At 45.9% G+C, this 14,831-nt stretch overlaps 1 protein-coding gene across 12 annotated transcripts in view; it reads right to left on the bottom strand.

Annotated features, from left to right (window-relative positions):
- The window catches only part of magixb (MAGI family member, X-linked b), a 74,781-nt gene that overhangs the window by 35,935 nt on the left and 24,015 nt on the right, over positions 1 to 14,831 (bottom strand). For 11 of the 12 annotated variants that reach the window (XM_076991519.1, XM_076991517.1, XM_076991516.1 and 8 more), the window contains 4 exons: positions 5,029 to 5,148; positions 3,606 to 3,779; positions 1,015 to 1,201; positions 558 to 628 (listed from right to left, as the gene is read on the bottom strand). In XM_076991519.1, coding sequence (XP_076847634.1) covers positions 558 to 628; positions 1,015 to 1,201; positions 3,606 to 3,779; positions 5,029 to 5,148 — 552 coding nt within the window. Of the gene's footprint in view, positions 1 to 557; positions 629 to 1,014; positions 1,202 to 3,605; positions 3,780 to 5,028; positions 5,149 to 6,635; positions 6,817 to 14,831 lie in introns of those variants that run through there. The other variant, XM_076991521.1, reaches the window with a different exon arrangement.

Below are 14,831 nucleotides of genomic sequence, written 5' to 3'. Positions count from 1 at the left end.
GGAGATGAGGACCGAACTCCCAAGTCCAGCGTCTCAACCACCTGAGGAAGTAGAGCCGCTTTCCTGCTCAGACCAGCAGTGTTGTTATTCCAGGTGAGCTTGTCACTCAGGTGCACACCCAAGTACCTGTAGCTGGAGTCAGCACGCAGCCCTGGGGAGAGCCCGCGCTGAAGATCATGATGGGGGAGGAGACATTGTGGATCCTCACAGACCGCCTGTTGGTCAGGAACTTCAGGAACCGATTACAGAGTGAGGCATTCAGTCCGAGCGTGAGGAGTTTGTTAGCCAAAGTCTGAGGGATTCTGGTACAGAATGCAAATCTAAAGTCCACACAAAGCACACGGACATAAGAATCCATTTGCTCTAAGTGGATGAGGGCACTGCTATCCACAGAGGAGATGGCATCTTCTGTGGATCGGTTCTTGTGGTATGTGTACTGGTGTGGGTCCACAGTGACGTAATATATATATATTAAATAAATAAATAAATAAAATATATATATATATATATATATATATTTTTTTTTTTTCCCATATATATTTTATATGAGCTCTTACGTTCAGTCATGCCTGCGGTGTCTCTGCTGGAGGTTCGGCAGCTGTGCCACGGTGCAGGTTTGGGCTGATGGCTGTGAAACAACACGACAACACAAGATGTCAGTGTTGGCCTGGGAGACGGGGAGACGGCGAGGCGAGCCGGCGTCAGCGCGAGACCACTGATGATCAAGGCTCTGAGAAACGCAGTAAGCTGCAGTTCAGGGGCCGTATGAACTGTAGGAAGCAAACTTGTGTAATTAGAAAGATTAGCAAATTATACTTATATTACATAAGACAGCACAGGTAGTGTTTTCATGTATTATTTTGTTCACGTACTCACAGTTCTCTTCCACCTACTGCACTATCCCAACAAAAATTATTACCACACAACATAGAGGACTAAAACCCAACATAAGCATTTTGAGGAACCTACATTTTATAGCTCTGTATGGTCTTATTATATAAATGGCTGACTTACTCTGTATAGTATGGTTCCCCTGAGTCACTGTAGGTCATCTCCCATGTTTCAAGCCCCGCCCCTTGTAAACCTCTGCTGGGCCCGCCCCCATTCTCCAAGGCACTACCATCTCCTCCACTGGAGTCGCGTGATTGGCTGGGTGATGAAGTGTGGGCAGGGACACTGCTGGCACCTCCAGAACCACCTACTGCTCCCATAACACAGGGAAGCGACAAAAAACGACATGAAACGGATCACTAAACACAGGAAGTGCTGCAAATTCACCACCTTAAAACAGGTGTGTGGGCAGGTGACCAAGGTCTCATTTCCTGCCTGTGGAAACGGTGTGGAAACTAATTGGTGATACACGTCAGTTGACTAGTATTAGTAAGTCAAGGTGAAAAGGGACACACCTCCCACCACAAACTATTCACACAGAGAAAACAAGAACAAGTTTGGTTTAAAACTTCCAGGTCAAGACGAACACAAGATGCGCTGCCATCTTTAAATACAAGAGGTAAAAACGCCGTTCTGTGATGTACCTTTTAACAAGTACCTATGGGACCCTAACGTCCCCGGTGCGGTATCGCCCATTTCTGAGGACGCGGGTCTCATAGACAACTCGGGCTGTCTCAGAATTTGCATGTGCGCCACTGCATAAGTACATGTTTTACAAGAATCGGTGTGTTCATACCCCCGATGGGACCGGGTTCCCCCGCCTTGTCCACACAAGCCGAATGGCTTTTCCCCCCCAAAGTCTAAAAGAAATCTGCACAGTGCCAATATCTACATCTAAGCGAGGTCAGCATTCATTCCCCACCACTCTCCACCATGACCGAGGAGAAAGAATATCTAATCCACAGAGACAGATCGCTATGTAAGCCTCAGCCATTGATTGGCTGTTATAGCACAGTTTGATCGATGCTTTTGTGACATCTGTGCCATGTCCCATGAGACATTGGGGCAAGTGCAAGAACAAAGTGCAGATACAGACAAAAAGCAAAAGTAAACTTATGAAAATGTCTAATGAACAGATTTAGGGGCCCAAGTTCTATACTGTATCAAAGGCAAATTAACAGTGTACTCAACATGCCTTTGGGGCAGTTAGTAAGTGCACAAGAGAACCCTCCATTGTTCAGTAGAAAAGGCTTTATACAGTCTTTTGCCTCGTCTGAAGACTTGTTTGGTCTTTGCCTTGCAGGCCATATCAGTTCAACATTTAAGTATCTCCAAATTAATTTGTTTTCTGTGACCTTGAATAACAGCCTTCTGCCATCAGAAGGCTGCATAGCAAGTACCATGATGTAGACTCCACCAACAGGGAGGGCTGGCTCTGCCCAGGGTTCTGCTCTGATGGTACATGCACCTTGATCCCAGAACCTGAGTCAGCAGGGAAGCAGGAAACAGGCAGAACACACAGGTGGATGCTGGAGAATCAGAGGGCTAGAAGGCTGATCGGTGGCACGTGGTCTGTCGGCCGCTACCCCGTCCTTCTAGTGGGCTGACATCACACCTGCCCCTGAGCTCCAGGACTTGACGGAAATCAAACTGCAGTCCGTGGCTTTCTCTCTTGACTAGGGTTAAAGGTCGGGTTAGGATCTAAGAATAATAAATAACCAACTAGACTAGAACTAGAAAATTTCTAGAAAAAAATACATAATGAATGTAAATTACTGTATAGCCTGCAGGTTTTCAGTTCACCCTTTAGAGACATCAAATGCACAGCAAATTCTCCCAACCTCATACACTCAGTGAAATGACACAAAATAGGGGACAGCAACCCACGTACACTTGTGGCATGTTTGATAGTATTCATATATTTCCAAACACACATTACTTTCGTACGTTTTGTAATGCACTCATTTCTCTCCCTTTCGTCAAGATGCGGAGACTCACTTCTATTTCACCCTTGAGCTGTAAACGACATTCAGTGGCCTAACGTCCCGTTTACAGTGAGATATAGCACGTATATATGGCCTAGCTGTTTATGGCCTGGCTGTTTCAGCTACTTTATTAATTTAAACCGTCCCTGTCCCCAGCAGGGACCACAACAGCTGCCACCTGCCCCCCATGCTAAGCTAATTAGTATGCTCTCAGTATAGACATAACCCATAACCCTTCCTCTAAACACACTTACACACACTTACACACACACACACACACACACACACACACACACACACACACACACACACACACACACATACACACATATATATTAGTAATATTTGATATAGAGATATATAGAGATATTAGTAATATAGAGATATATTAGTAATCTATAATCTATATCTATATTAGTAATATAGTATATATTTAGTAATCTATATTAGTAATATAGAGATATATTAGTAATCTACGATCTATATCTATATTAGTAATATAGTATATATTTAGTAATCTATATTAGTAATATAGAGATATTAGTAATATCTCTATATTATCAATACTTCAATTACTATCACCGGATTACAGATACTGCTAAGGCGCTGACCTAAGTCACTGTTCACTGTACTCCACATGACAGCAAGGTCTGCTATAACCAGAGGATTGCTGGTCTGCATCTGTGTCCCCCCCCCCCCCCCCCCCCCCCCCCCCCCCCCCCCGCCTACCCGAGAGGCCGGAGTCCTCCTCGCTGTTGTAGCCCTCCTCGGCCGTCTTCTCCAAGTTGCTGAGCGACTTGCAGCGCGTGCGGAACCTCCTCAGCAGGCTGCGGTGCTCCTGGTACGTGATGGGCGGGCTGTCTGGCCCAATGTGCACCGGCCGCGGGGTCCCGTAATAGTTCCCTGCGGGGAGGGGGGGGGGGCGGAGAGGCACGTTATTCACCCAATAGGATGGGGTATGCTGCGGTGCACGCTGTCTGGGAGACGGTGTAGCAGCTTCTAGCCGTTGTGTACACACTTCAGTATCACGCTTCGCATAGTCAATTTTGTTGAAATGCTGAAACTGCAAGTTCCTTATCATATCAGTAATTAATGCGAGAGCGCTATGCATGATCTTTTAAAAAACACCAGCCCTTTCTGCCCATGATCGGAGTTGCGACTGCGGCTTCTGTATTCCATGTGGTTTGTGAAGTCGAATTCTGCCGGTTCTGGACGGAGCGGTCCAGCGGTGCAGCGGGACGTAAATCGCGTACGGTCTTGACAATGCGAGAATGATGTTTATGGCGCTGGGTAAACGCCGCCACCTCCTTTATGCGAATCCATCTCGCGCTCTTCATCCAGAGAGAAGGGGGGTCTCGCGCCCCCGGGGATCATAACTCGTGCGCCCCGCGCGCGCGCTACGCGTCCCGCCCGTGCTGAATATTAACAAGCAGTGCTGAAAGGTGCGCGCTTTCCTCGCTGTGTATCGCTCTCCAGCATTAGAGCGCTAAGAGGTTTAATCTCCACAGCCTTATATTATCTGTATATATGCGAATGTATTTATGCGAATGCAATTTTGTCAGCAGACTGATACTGAGTAATGAATATGAGGAGTAATGGCATGAATAAACAGACCTGTGCAGGCCCTAAATTTAACCGCCTAATAGTAGAAAGTGATGATATTAAAAAAGTGACGCTGAAGACAAGCTTGCACTGCCGAAATGTAACACACCCTGTTCCTGAAGTCAAAACTGTCTAATTCTCCCTGTCTGACCTCCTTTCTGTTAAAAGGAGGAATCTCGTTCGTTTAATTAGGTCTGACTGAAGACAGTGTGAGGAGACCTTCATGCACCTTCTTCCTCTTTGCAAACTCTGCAAACTCATCCGAGGGAGAATGGGACCATATAGGTATTAAAAAGGCTAGCAAAGCAAAAAACATCTGCGGAGCTTCGGTGTGGTAGAGTGGTAGATCTGAGAGGTTTTACTGAGGGTCCTGGTGGTGGTGGTGGTGAGTCCTCCATGCTCATTACCCCCAGAGCTTGGCGTGTGTAGGTCGAACATGAGCGCACAGACGGCTGACGGCTTCGCCCTCTCATTGATGAGGCGAGTTCACGTTTCGCAGACGGTCAGGAGCCTGAGTGAGCACGGAGTCCCATGCGTGTGCTGAACTCACCTTTGAATTTGCCACTCTCCAGCAGTGCTCCCGACTCCTCCAGAGCGAAGAACTCCTCCACTGACACGAAGTTATAATCCACTCCTGGGATCTCCCCGTCTCGAGGCTGTCTGGTCGTACCTGCCAGATCGGAGAGCAAAGTTCATGCGTTTGAACGTGTATGTATGGGTGTGTGCATGCCATCAAGTCATTGTGGCCATTTTGGATTTGTCCAACAATAGCATGTTTTGATGGGCCTGTCACCTTGACGTTTCCTGATATTATTAATCATATTTCTCAATCTGAACTCATTCAGCTCTATCATAGTGTGTTGTGCTTTGTCTGCAGTTCTGTTGCAGTATTCAGGTGTGTTAATGTTTTGAAGTATAAAGGTGGTTTATTTTATCCTCTTTCCAGAGCATCTGCAGGCTTTTTCTCTTTATTGGCAGGTTAACAGGCCTCAGAGCCTGACCAAGCCCTAAACAGCCCAGTCCTGACATGCTCAGACATCTGTCATCCTCTCTCAGCAGAGTTCTACAGGCTCGGCTCAGGATGGTAACTGCATCAATCTGATGAATCAATCTGCGATTTTACCCCCACACACACACACACACACACACACTTCAAAGTTTTTGAAATAGAGTCTTACGATGCTTCTCAACTCATTATTTGTCATCTTTGCCTCTGCTGCATTCTGGGCTTTATTACATTGTGTGTGTGTGTGTGTGTGTGTGTGTGTGTGTGTATTGACATATTCAACCATAGCTCACACAGCCAGGGGCCAGTTGGCTTGCTTAGACCAAGATGCTTATCACTACACCCCGCCACACGTCAATCACCGCCACACAGACGCCAACAGAGACGGGCAAGGAGTCTGTGATTGGTCGCCTGTTCAATAAGAGGGCTGAGCCCAAGGGAGCTTGCGTGTGCATTTGCACGTTTGACTTGCCAACAATGTGAGATTTCGTAGCTACACACAACACCCACATTTTCCACACACAGATACACACTGTCCAGCAAAAATAATTGAATAACTGACTAATAGAATAAAAGCTAATAGAAAATGCCTAGAATTTTGTTTTTATTTAGCATGTTTATAAATAAAGGCAGAGCATTGCTACATTCACAAGAGTCAATCAAGAAAATGCCTTCTAGTGAAAGGGCAAAATTACATGGCTTTTACTAAGTCCTAATAGGATTTCCAAGACAGCTCCCACTAGATGCTGCTAGTCTTGGATTTCCAATGGATGCAATTTCTTAATAGATTAACCTCTTGTATTGGATCACTTAACTGAAGTATTCCCTACAAGATTGAACCCTTACCCAATAAATGCAAATGGCCCCACTATGTCTTGTCAACTTATCTATTTCAACTCTAACGGAATCTCTTAGTTGTCATGGTGACCCTAATTTAATTACAAGAAAACGTGAACTGGAAATAGTATTCGGCATACCCTCTTACGACGTTAGTCTTCTCTGTAGCAGAACGCGTCTTTGTGTATTTCCTCTGTGCATTCATCACAAGTGAAGGTGGTGTGAAGGACGTGCTCATGGTGTTTGTTTCTGCTGCTGTGGGAAACCTACCCAAACGCTCATGGTGTTCGTTTCTGCTGCTGTGAGAAACCTACCCAAACGCTCGTGGTGTGCGAGGCTGAAACCGGTGACACGAGATTCGGGGTAAACACACTCCGCCGGCATGCAAACGAAGTCTCAAGGAAAATCGCCTCTTTATTTTCCGGATGCAAAACTCACACTTCCATACACAACGTCTGTCTTGGAAGAGGTTGCGGGTGAGGGGTTGGTTGGAGGGTGGGGGGGGGGGGGGGGGGGGGGGGGTGGTGTAATGCAACACCATTAGCCACTGCAAACCTGTTTAAACAAAACGTGAAGTCCGTTCTCTTGACAGTCATCCTGGCACTTAAACCACGGAAGCAGCACTTCAATATGATACTGCATGAATTATTGATAAATGCTGCACTGTTATTTAATTTGCTTAAGAGGTCTGATCTTTTATGTCTTACTTTAACACAGTTCAGCATATATGCTGCATTCTCTCTCTCTCTCTCTCTCTCTCTCTCTCTACTTCAAGGTCATGATTTAATTGATGATCAGCTATTACACATATGTGTTCAAATATGCACTGCCTTTTGAATTAATTAGAAATAGTAATGTTTTGGACAAAAACTGCAGTTCTAATGTTATTGCAATAAACAAATTCTGCTCAATATGGTTGACAATGAAGAGTTATGTTAACAAAGCTGAAAGACAAAGAAATCCAGGACAGAGTTGAATGATAACAGGATAAATTAAACCAAGTAAACACTGACAACATTATAGGACAGTATGTCTTAATAAACTGAGCAAAGATAGCTGATGCGATAGCCGAACCTGTTCTGATGCCGACCTTTGAACCTGTTCTGATGCTCACCTATTGCAGGATGATACATGAAGCACGTTGGGATGTTATGGAGGTCGCTTACCAGGAGCATCTCCTTTTACATAATACACAAAGCTTATGCAATATGCAATATGACACCTATGGTTGCTTATATACTATATACAGGAATTACCTGCCTGGACAAAATGGCCAGAAAACCTGTGTTTCAAACACACACACACACACACACACACACACACACACACACACACACACACACACAAAACGGTGCACACAAGCACACATAACAACATTATGAACACATTAATATCCCAAGGGTTTCTACTTGCAAGATGACCTCTGTCTCCATGGATACAACCTCAAAGTGAGCAAGTTCTCCTTTGTTTATTTCAACCACTGTAAACTCCTCCAAACTACCCTGCAGCCAAGCCAAGCTTTGCTTGATCTATTTCTCTTAATTAGAAATGAAGAAAATGGTTTCAAAACCAACAATGTATTCAGGGATTGGCCAGTATGTTCAGACTCAGCCAGTCATTACCTTGGGCTTTGTCACTCCAGTTTGGAATGTGCACACAGCTGGTCACATGACCTGGGCCACGGTTTACATATGTGGTCAGGTCCCAACTCTTGGTTTCGCTTTTCATCGCCCAAGGCGAATCGGATTAAGGGTGTCCGTCTGTGGCCCCTCCCACCCCTCAAGGCACCTTTGGCTCCGCCTCTCGGCAGTGACGCTTTGCTTATGTGCGTGCGTAGCATTGCAATGCACACCGAGTCCACACTGTCAGTCCGCCAGAGATGTGTCCATACACGGTGCCTTCGTTCTGATACGCCGATCCAGCTGCCAAATAACTTCACGTAAAGGGGCGATGAGTTAATACAGTAATGAGTGAAGGAGTGGTGAGTTGTCTTCGGCCCCTAGATTTGATCTGTAAACTGTGGGTTTTGCCCCTTCTAGGATCACAGCCGTGTCATGGTGAAGGGACCTGTGCACTTCAGTGAACCTTGGGGTTGGCCTTGGTGAACAGGTCTGAGGGGAGAGGGCAGACAGAGAGTCTTCTAACAGACCCCCATGTAGAGTGCTTTTGTAAATGGTGTCGCATTCATATTTTTTATGTAGCTCCCTTAGTCCAGACCAAAGCAGAAAATGAGCTGCTTTTTAGGCCTGGTTTGCTTAGTGTTCACACGTACAAATTAATGTAAACAAAGGTTATGGCTATGCTACATTCTGACTGAACAGCTTTATGATGAATATTTAGTGGCAGTAACAATGATGATGCCAATTGCACAAGAACGATGTTCTATGCTGGGGTCCTTTGTGCAAGGAAGAGCTGGCAGACGCACAAAGGCAAACCAGTGTGAGGAGTTCCTCGGCTGCAGGAACGGTCTTGGTCTGGTGGTCAGACCTCCTTCTGGACCGGCGTTCGAGCCCCGGGGCAGGGAGGCAGTCTTCATGACACATGTTGTCAGAAGTGGGATGGCAGTGAGGCCATTGGGAACGTGTCCTATGAACCCGCCCCTGCTGTGAGGGCGTGTCTAGAGGTGAAGGCAGTATGATAGAGACTGTCAATCTCTGAAGGGGAAGATGGTATGAGAGGGACCATCATATAGGAAGGTTAAATGGGTGCTCTGGCTACTAAACCAGGGAGCTAGCTCTTTGGTCCGGTGATCAGCACTTCTGTTTGGCTCATTTTAGACCTAGGTTCATGTTCTGGGTTGGGTGGCTGCCTTCAGCCTTTATCACACACTATCACACACTACCACTGCTTTAAGCTCTTTTTGTGGAGTTGAGGGTTGCATCTTTTGTCTTGTGTCTGGTCCGTTTGAAGCCTTTGATTGATACTGTGTCCATACATCAAAATGAACCTCACAGGAGTTCATTCGGAAGCAGACTGAGACTGATATCTATCTGCTGCCATGTTTGAATGCATGTGAGACTACCCTGCCCACACAGCCTGGGAGTGGTGTCTGTGCTAGCGGCCTATCTGAAGACAGAAGAGCCGATGAAGAGCCAATATGTGGGTTCATCACCTGCAAGGGTAGGGAGGCAATGTTGGATTCAATGGATTAGACCTTGTCAATGGAAAATTACCCTTTTGTCCAATTAGGGAATATGAAACATCACGTCCTGAAAGAGAAAGAGCCTGAGCCTTGCGCCAGATTGAAAGTTATGGACTAGAAATAGGCAGCTTTACATCTACATGCATTACAGGCCCCAGTACACACATTTCTCAATCGAGGATGGATTACTCACAGGAGATATGCCACAGACACAAGTGGGGAGACTCAGTAGTACCAGGCTGAGGGCCACTTAGTTGGAGTTCATCCCAGACAAGAGGATTGCCTCAATGAGATTACCAGCCTCAGAGAGAAAAAACTGTGTGTGTGTGTGTGTGTGTGTGTGTGTGTGTGCGTGCGTGCTTGCCTGAAATAGCAATCCTGACAATTCTGTTCTTGGAGAAGGTGGGTCAAGTGCTTGAGAGGATACCTCTTACAAACTCTATAGTCCTGTCGGGGGACATCAACACCCATGTTGGGAACACGAAGACACCTGGTAGGGTACGAGTGGGTGGAACAGCCTACCTGGTTTGAACGTGACTGAAATACTCCATCTGAACACGAGGTGGTTATAAGTGTCGATGGTACAACAGCACCTTGGGCTGAAGATCAGTGATTGACTTTGTAATTGTTTCTGAATACTTACAATCATATATGCTGCATGCTGAGGTGAAGAGGGGGGCAACTCGTCCCCATTTGGTGGTGCACTGGGTTTATCAAATTCATATCTGCTTCCGAATGAACTCCTGTGAGGTTCATTTTGATGTATGGACACAGTATCGATTGACATCATGACAAACACCAATCGCCTTCCGACCTTCTTGCTGCCTGTACAGTTGTGAACTTGAACACGGTCCATTCAGATGAACCCCCCTGTTCAGCAAGACAGAAGAGCCTTGTAGTGGCCTGGGAACATCTGATGGATCAGTCTGTGAGAGACGATTTCAACGTCTGTCTCTTTCAGCACTCCGAATTGTCAGAGCGAGGAATGGAGTCTGAATGGACCGTGTTCAAGTTCACAACTGTACAGGCAGCAAGAAGGTCGGAAGGCGATAGGTGTTTGTCATGATGTCAATCCCGGAACAAATGGTGGACCTCTGTGGAGGAGTTGAAGTATCTCAGGATCGTGTAAGCGGCAGCAATGGTGTGGTCTCTGCATCTATCTATGACGCAGGATCTATATCCTATGGACCTATGCAAGCCGCAGAAATGAGGTTTCTCCATAGGGCTCATAACTCAACGATATATACCATTTACTACTGATTATCAGTGACCGGAAAAAGCCTAAGATTATATCTGCTACTCTTCAAGTATGAGAGGAACCATCTTAGGTGACTTGGGCATCTCATGCTGATGCCATCTGACCGTCTCCTAATGCAGCAGTTCCAGACACGTCACACTAGAAGGAGGCACTGAAGCACATCGTGTTCCCACTGGAGGAATTATATCCTCACTGGAGGGATTATATCGTCACTGGAGGGATTATATCCTCACTGGAGAGATTATATCCTCACAGGAGTGATTCTATTCTCACTGGAGGGATTATATCCTCGCTAGAGGGATTCTATCCTCACTGGAGGGATTATATCCTCACTGGAGGGATTATATCCTCACAGGAGGGATTCTATCCTCACTGGAGGCATTATATCTTCACTGGAGGGATTCTATCCTCAGTGGAGGGATTATATCCTCACTGGAGGGATTATATCTCACAGCTGGCCTAGAAGCATCTGGGTGTCTCACAGAAAAGGTCTGGAAGGACCTGGAAGAGGAATAGAATGATTGGGATAAGAAGATGATGATGACATCCAGAGTACCATCTGTAAACACATATATTTGACCAAAACAAGTGTTTGTTTGTTTGTTTTTTACCTCTACACTAAATATAGTGGTGAGAGGAGATGCCAGGAGTGCTTTGAAGTTCCTCCTCCCTCTCATCCACAACATTATCACAGCTCAGTCTGAAAGCAATGAACCCTGAAGAAAAGAAATGAGGAGAGACTGGTGTCTTGGTGTGTGTGTGTGTGTGTGTGTGTGTGTGCGTGTGTGCGTGTGTGGTGTGTGTGGTGTGTGTGTGTGGTGTGTGTGTGTGTGTGTGTGTGTGTGTAGGGTAAGGGCTTGGCAGGCGATGGTTCAGCCTGCTCGACATGACCTACTTCACAGTGTAAACCAGAGATCACTAGAGTCACCGGGACGTTCCGCTCTACACGTTTACATGCTCAGAGAATAAACTGCATGTGTGAGAATGAAAGTAAAGAGGCAGAACCAAACTGGTCAGACATGATTTCAAGGTTTACATTTTTCATACACATTTCCCTTTATGTTATTATGAGGGTAAACGAACAGAGTGGAGAGTAGGCCTGTCGCGATAATTACATTACTGACTTATCGTACAATAATTTTTTTAAGCACGATCATTTTTGCTGATGTCGATAATTGGCCATTGGGTTTCCGCGCAAATTTGTTTACATGAGAATAAACCGCGACTACTAGATTTTAGAAAGGCCCGCAGTGCTGCTCTCTCGCACCCCCCTCCCCCCTTAAGGGAAGATGAATCTGTGGTCAGAGAGTGACACCCACCGGTTAGGAAATGAGTGCAGTACACGGAGAGCGTATGCGTCAATAACAGTGCCTCCACATGTGTTCGCTCGCGAATGTATTCGAGGCATTGACCGTATATATAATGGACGGTACGTCACCGTTGACTCCCATTGTGAGTTTTTGAAGCCACCAAGATGACCGCACGAACGCTGCCATCTTGAAAATTGGAGCCAGAGCATGCGCGTTAGAACCGGTAGGCAGGACAGTATCTCCGCCAGAGACCATATCTCTGCCCCAACATTCGTTAGGATACGCCCACCAGTATAGAAACTTTTGACGTTTTACAAAATAAACAAAGGTAAAAGGTTTTAATACTGCTGTCGAGAGTTTTGCTGTCGAGAGTTTTGCTGTTGAGCACGTTCACGTTTGAGCGTCTGGTATTAGATGTCAACCAACGCAGCTATTAACTGTCAATCACCTTATCGCCACACCCCTTTAAATAACGCTTAATGACTTCTATAAAATCTGTTTATCGTAGAGAAAAACACTGGGAGAGATACTAACGCAATGGGGTCTTATAGAATTGACAAAATATAATTGCTCAAAAAACTTATTTTACGTGTAATAAAAATTCAAAGTTTCTCGTCCGGCCCGTTCACTTACATGGGAATGGGCGGGGTTAAAAGTTGTAGGGGAGAGTGGGGTGAGTTGTGCCAGTTTTTACTTAAAGTGATTTTAAAGTGAGACTATGACAGTAATGCTTCCAACTAAAATATGTACATATATTACTACTGCAGCCAGCCACTAGAGGGCAGCTGACTAACGGAGGCTTCACTTTTCACTCGCGTCGTCCAGTCCACTTATATATACAGTCAGTGGTTCCAGGCTAATAAGACTCAAAATGATTCGAAATAATTCGCTTTTTATCACATTATTTAATGGTTTATTATAGTCACCGTAGCGCGACTCCTCCCACCTCGCGCAAACCTCCGCGACCGGGGGAAGCGTTCATACTTGCCGCGTCACATAAACAACCATTAAATAATGTGATAAAAAAGCGAATTATTTTGAGTATATGTATAAATATTTTACTTAATTAAGTTTAACGTGCTGGGAAATACTGAAGTGTTTTAATTCCACCTTGTAAAGATGTATAAACCCTGCAAACATGAATTTGTTTATTGCCCTCAGTCGCTGAACACGCGAAGTTACAAAATTCACATGGGCGGAGCCACTGCGATTACGTCATTTTCGCCGCGCGAACCCTCACGCCGCTCGCGACGCTTCAAGTATAAACCAGCCTTAACTCGCTATATAGCCAGAGATGCTGCCGTTAAATATGGTCGAAAAGAAAACATTTGTAAATATGCTACAAAGATTTGACAAGCAGTATTAACTGCCAAAGAAAACCTATATATCCCAAACTGCCATTCCAACCTTATATAATGAAGTGAAAGATGGCATTCTGAAGGAGATTAAAGACATCTCATTTTACTCTGCCACTACAGGTATGTGGTCAAGCTCAAATATGACCCCATACATGAGCTTTACAATACATTACATTACTGCAAACTGGTGTAATTGTATTCTTATGCTACTATATTATTATTGTGGCACATTGTCTTAAAGCTCATTTGGGGACCCCAGAAGCAAGAAAAAATTCTATAATGGCACTTTAAAATGACAATATTATCGTTTATCTGTCAGGAATGCCACCTGATCTGTCTTAATCAACCTCACCTGCCCCTCATTACCACGCCCCCTTCAGCCTTACTTAAGCACTTCACCAGCACATCTCAGTTGCGAAGTAGTGCCGACTCATGCCGCGTACCAAGCCTTTCTATATCCTGTCTGCTCTCCTGTGTCCTGACCCTCGCTTACGTCCCCGACATTGTCTCCTGCCTAATCCCTCTGTACCTCCTGACTTCTGCTCCCCCGGTATGACCCTGGACCGTCCTGACCACGCCAAGAACACGCTATTACTACTGATCCTAGTACTCGTGATTCACCTGCCTGTGTTTGTACCAGCGTCTCATTTAAATAAAAGCGGTGTTCTCCGCATTTGGATCCCTCTCTGCCTGTTCAATACGTTACAGAAATACTTCGACATCAAATGGATCCAGCAGAAGTAACCATCGCGACTCTCACTGAAACGGTCCGCCAACTCACGGATATCATACGGAGTCAGGGAATTAACATCGCTACCCTTCAGGAGGCTGTCCGCCTCGTCACGACCTCTGCTCCCACCTCCGTGAGTGTTCCTGCAGCAGAACCGGAACGCTACGATGGATCTCCTGATCGCTGTCGAAATTTCCTCATGCAATGCTCCATATACTTCACGTATCATCCAGCCCGGTTCCAGGCCGAGTTACACAGAGTCCACTTTATCTTGTCGTTCCTCACGGGAGTAGCAGGCGCCTGGGGTACAGCGTTGTGGGAAAGCCAGGACCCTGCCCTCCAGTCGGAGAGTCAGTTCACCGCAGTGTTCCGGGCTGTTTTCGATCATCCCGCGGACGGACGTGATGTGGGAGATCGGCTCTACGAATTCAAACAAGAACAACGCAGTGCTGCCGATTATGCTAGGGAGTTTCGTACGCTAGCTGCAGGAAGCGGTTGGAGTGAATCTGCCTTGAAAACGGTTTTCCGCCGTGGTCTGCGAGACGACGTCCAGGTTGAACTCGCCTGTCGTAGTGAAGCCCTCACTTTATCAGAGTTTATCCAAGCGTCGATTAACGTTGACAAGTTGTTGTTGACTTACCACTCCAGTAAGACTGACGCTCCTGTCGCTACGTCTGGTGCACCACCTTCCAATGTATGTGCTCCGAGTCTT

The sequence above is a fragment of the Brachyhypopomus gauderio genome, unplaced genomic scaffold, assembly GCF_052324685.1.
Source record: "Brachyhypopomus gauderio isolate BG-103 unplaced genomic scaffold, BGAUD_0.2 sc83, whole genome shotgun sequence".
NCBI lineage: Eukaryota > Metazoa > Chordata > Actinopteri > Gymnotiformes > Hypopomidae > Brachyhypopomus > Brachyhypopomus gauderio.
The sequence above is the reverse complement of the archived record's forward strand: the minus strand, read 5'-3'. Positions and strand labels throughout refer to the sequence as shown.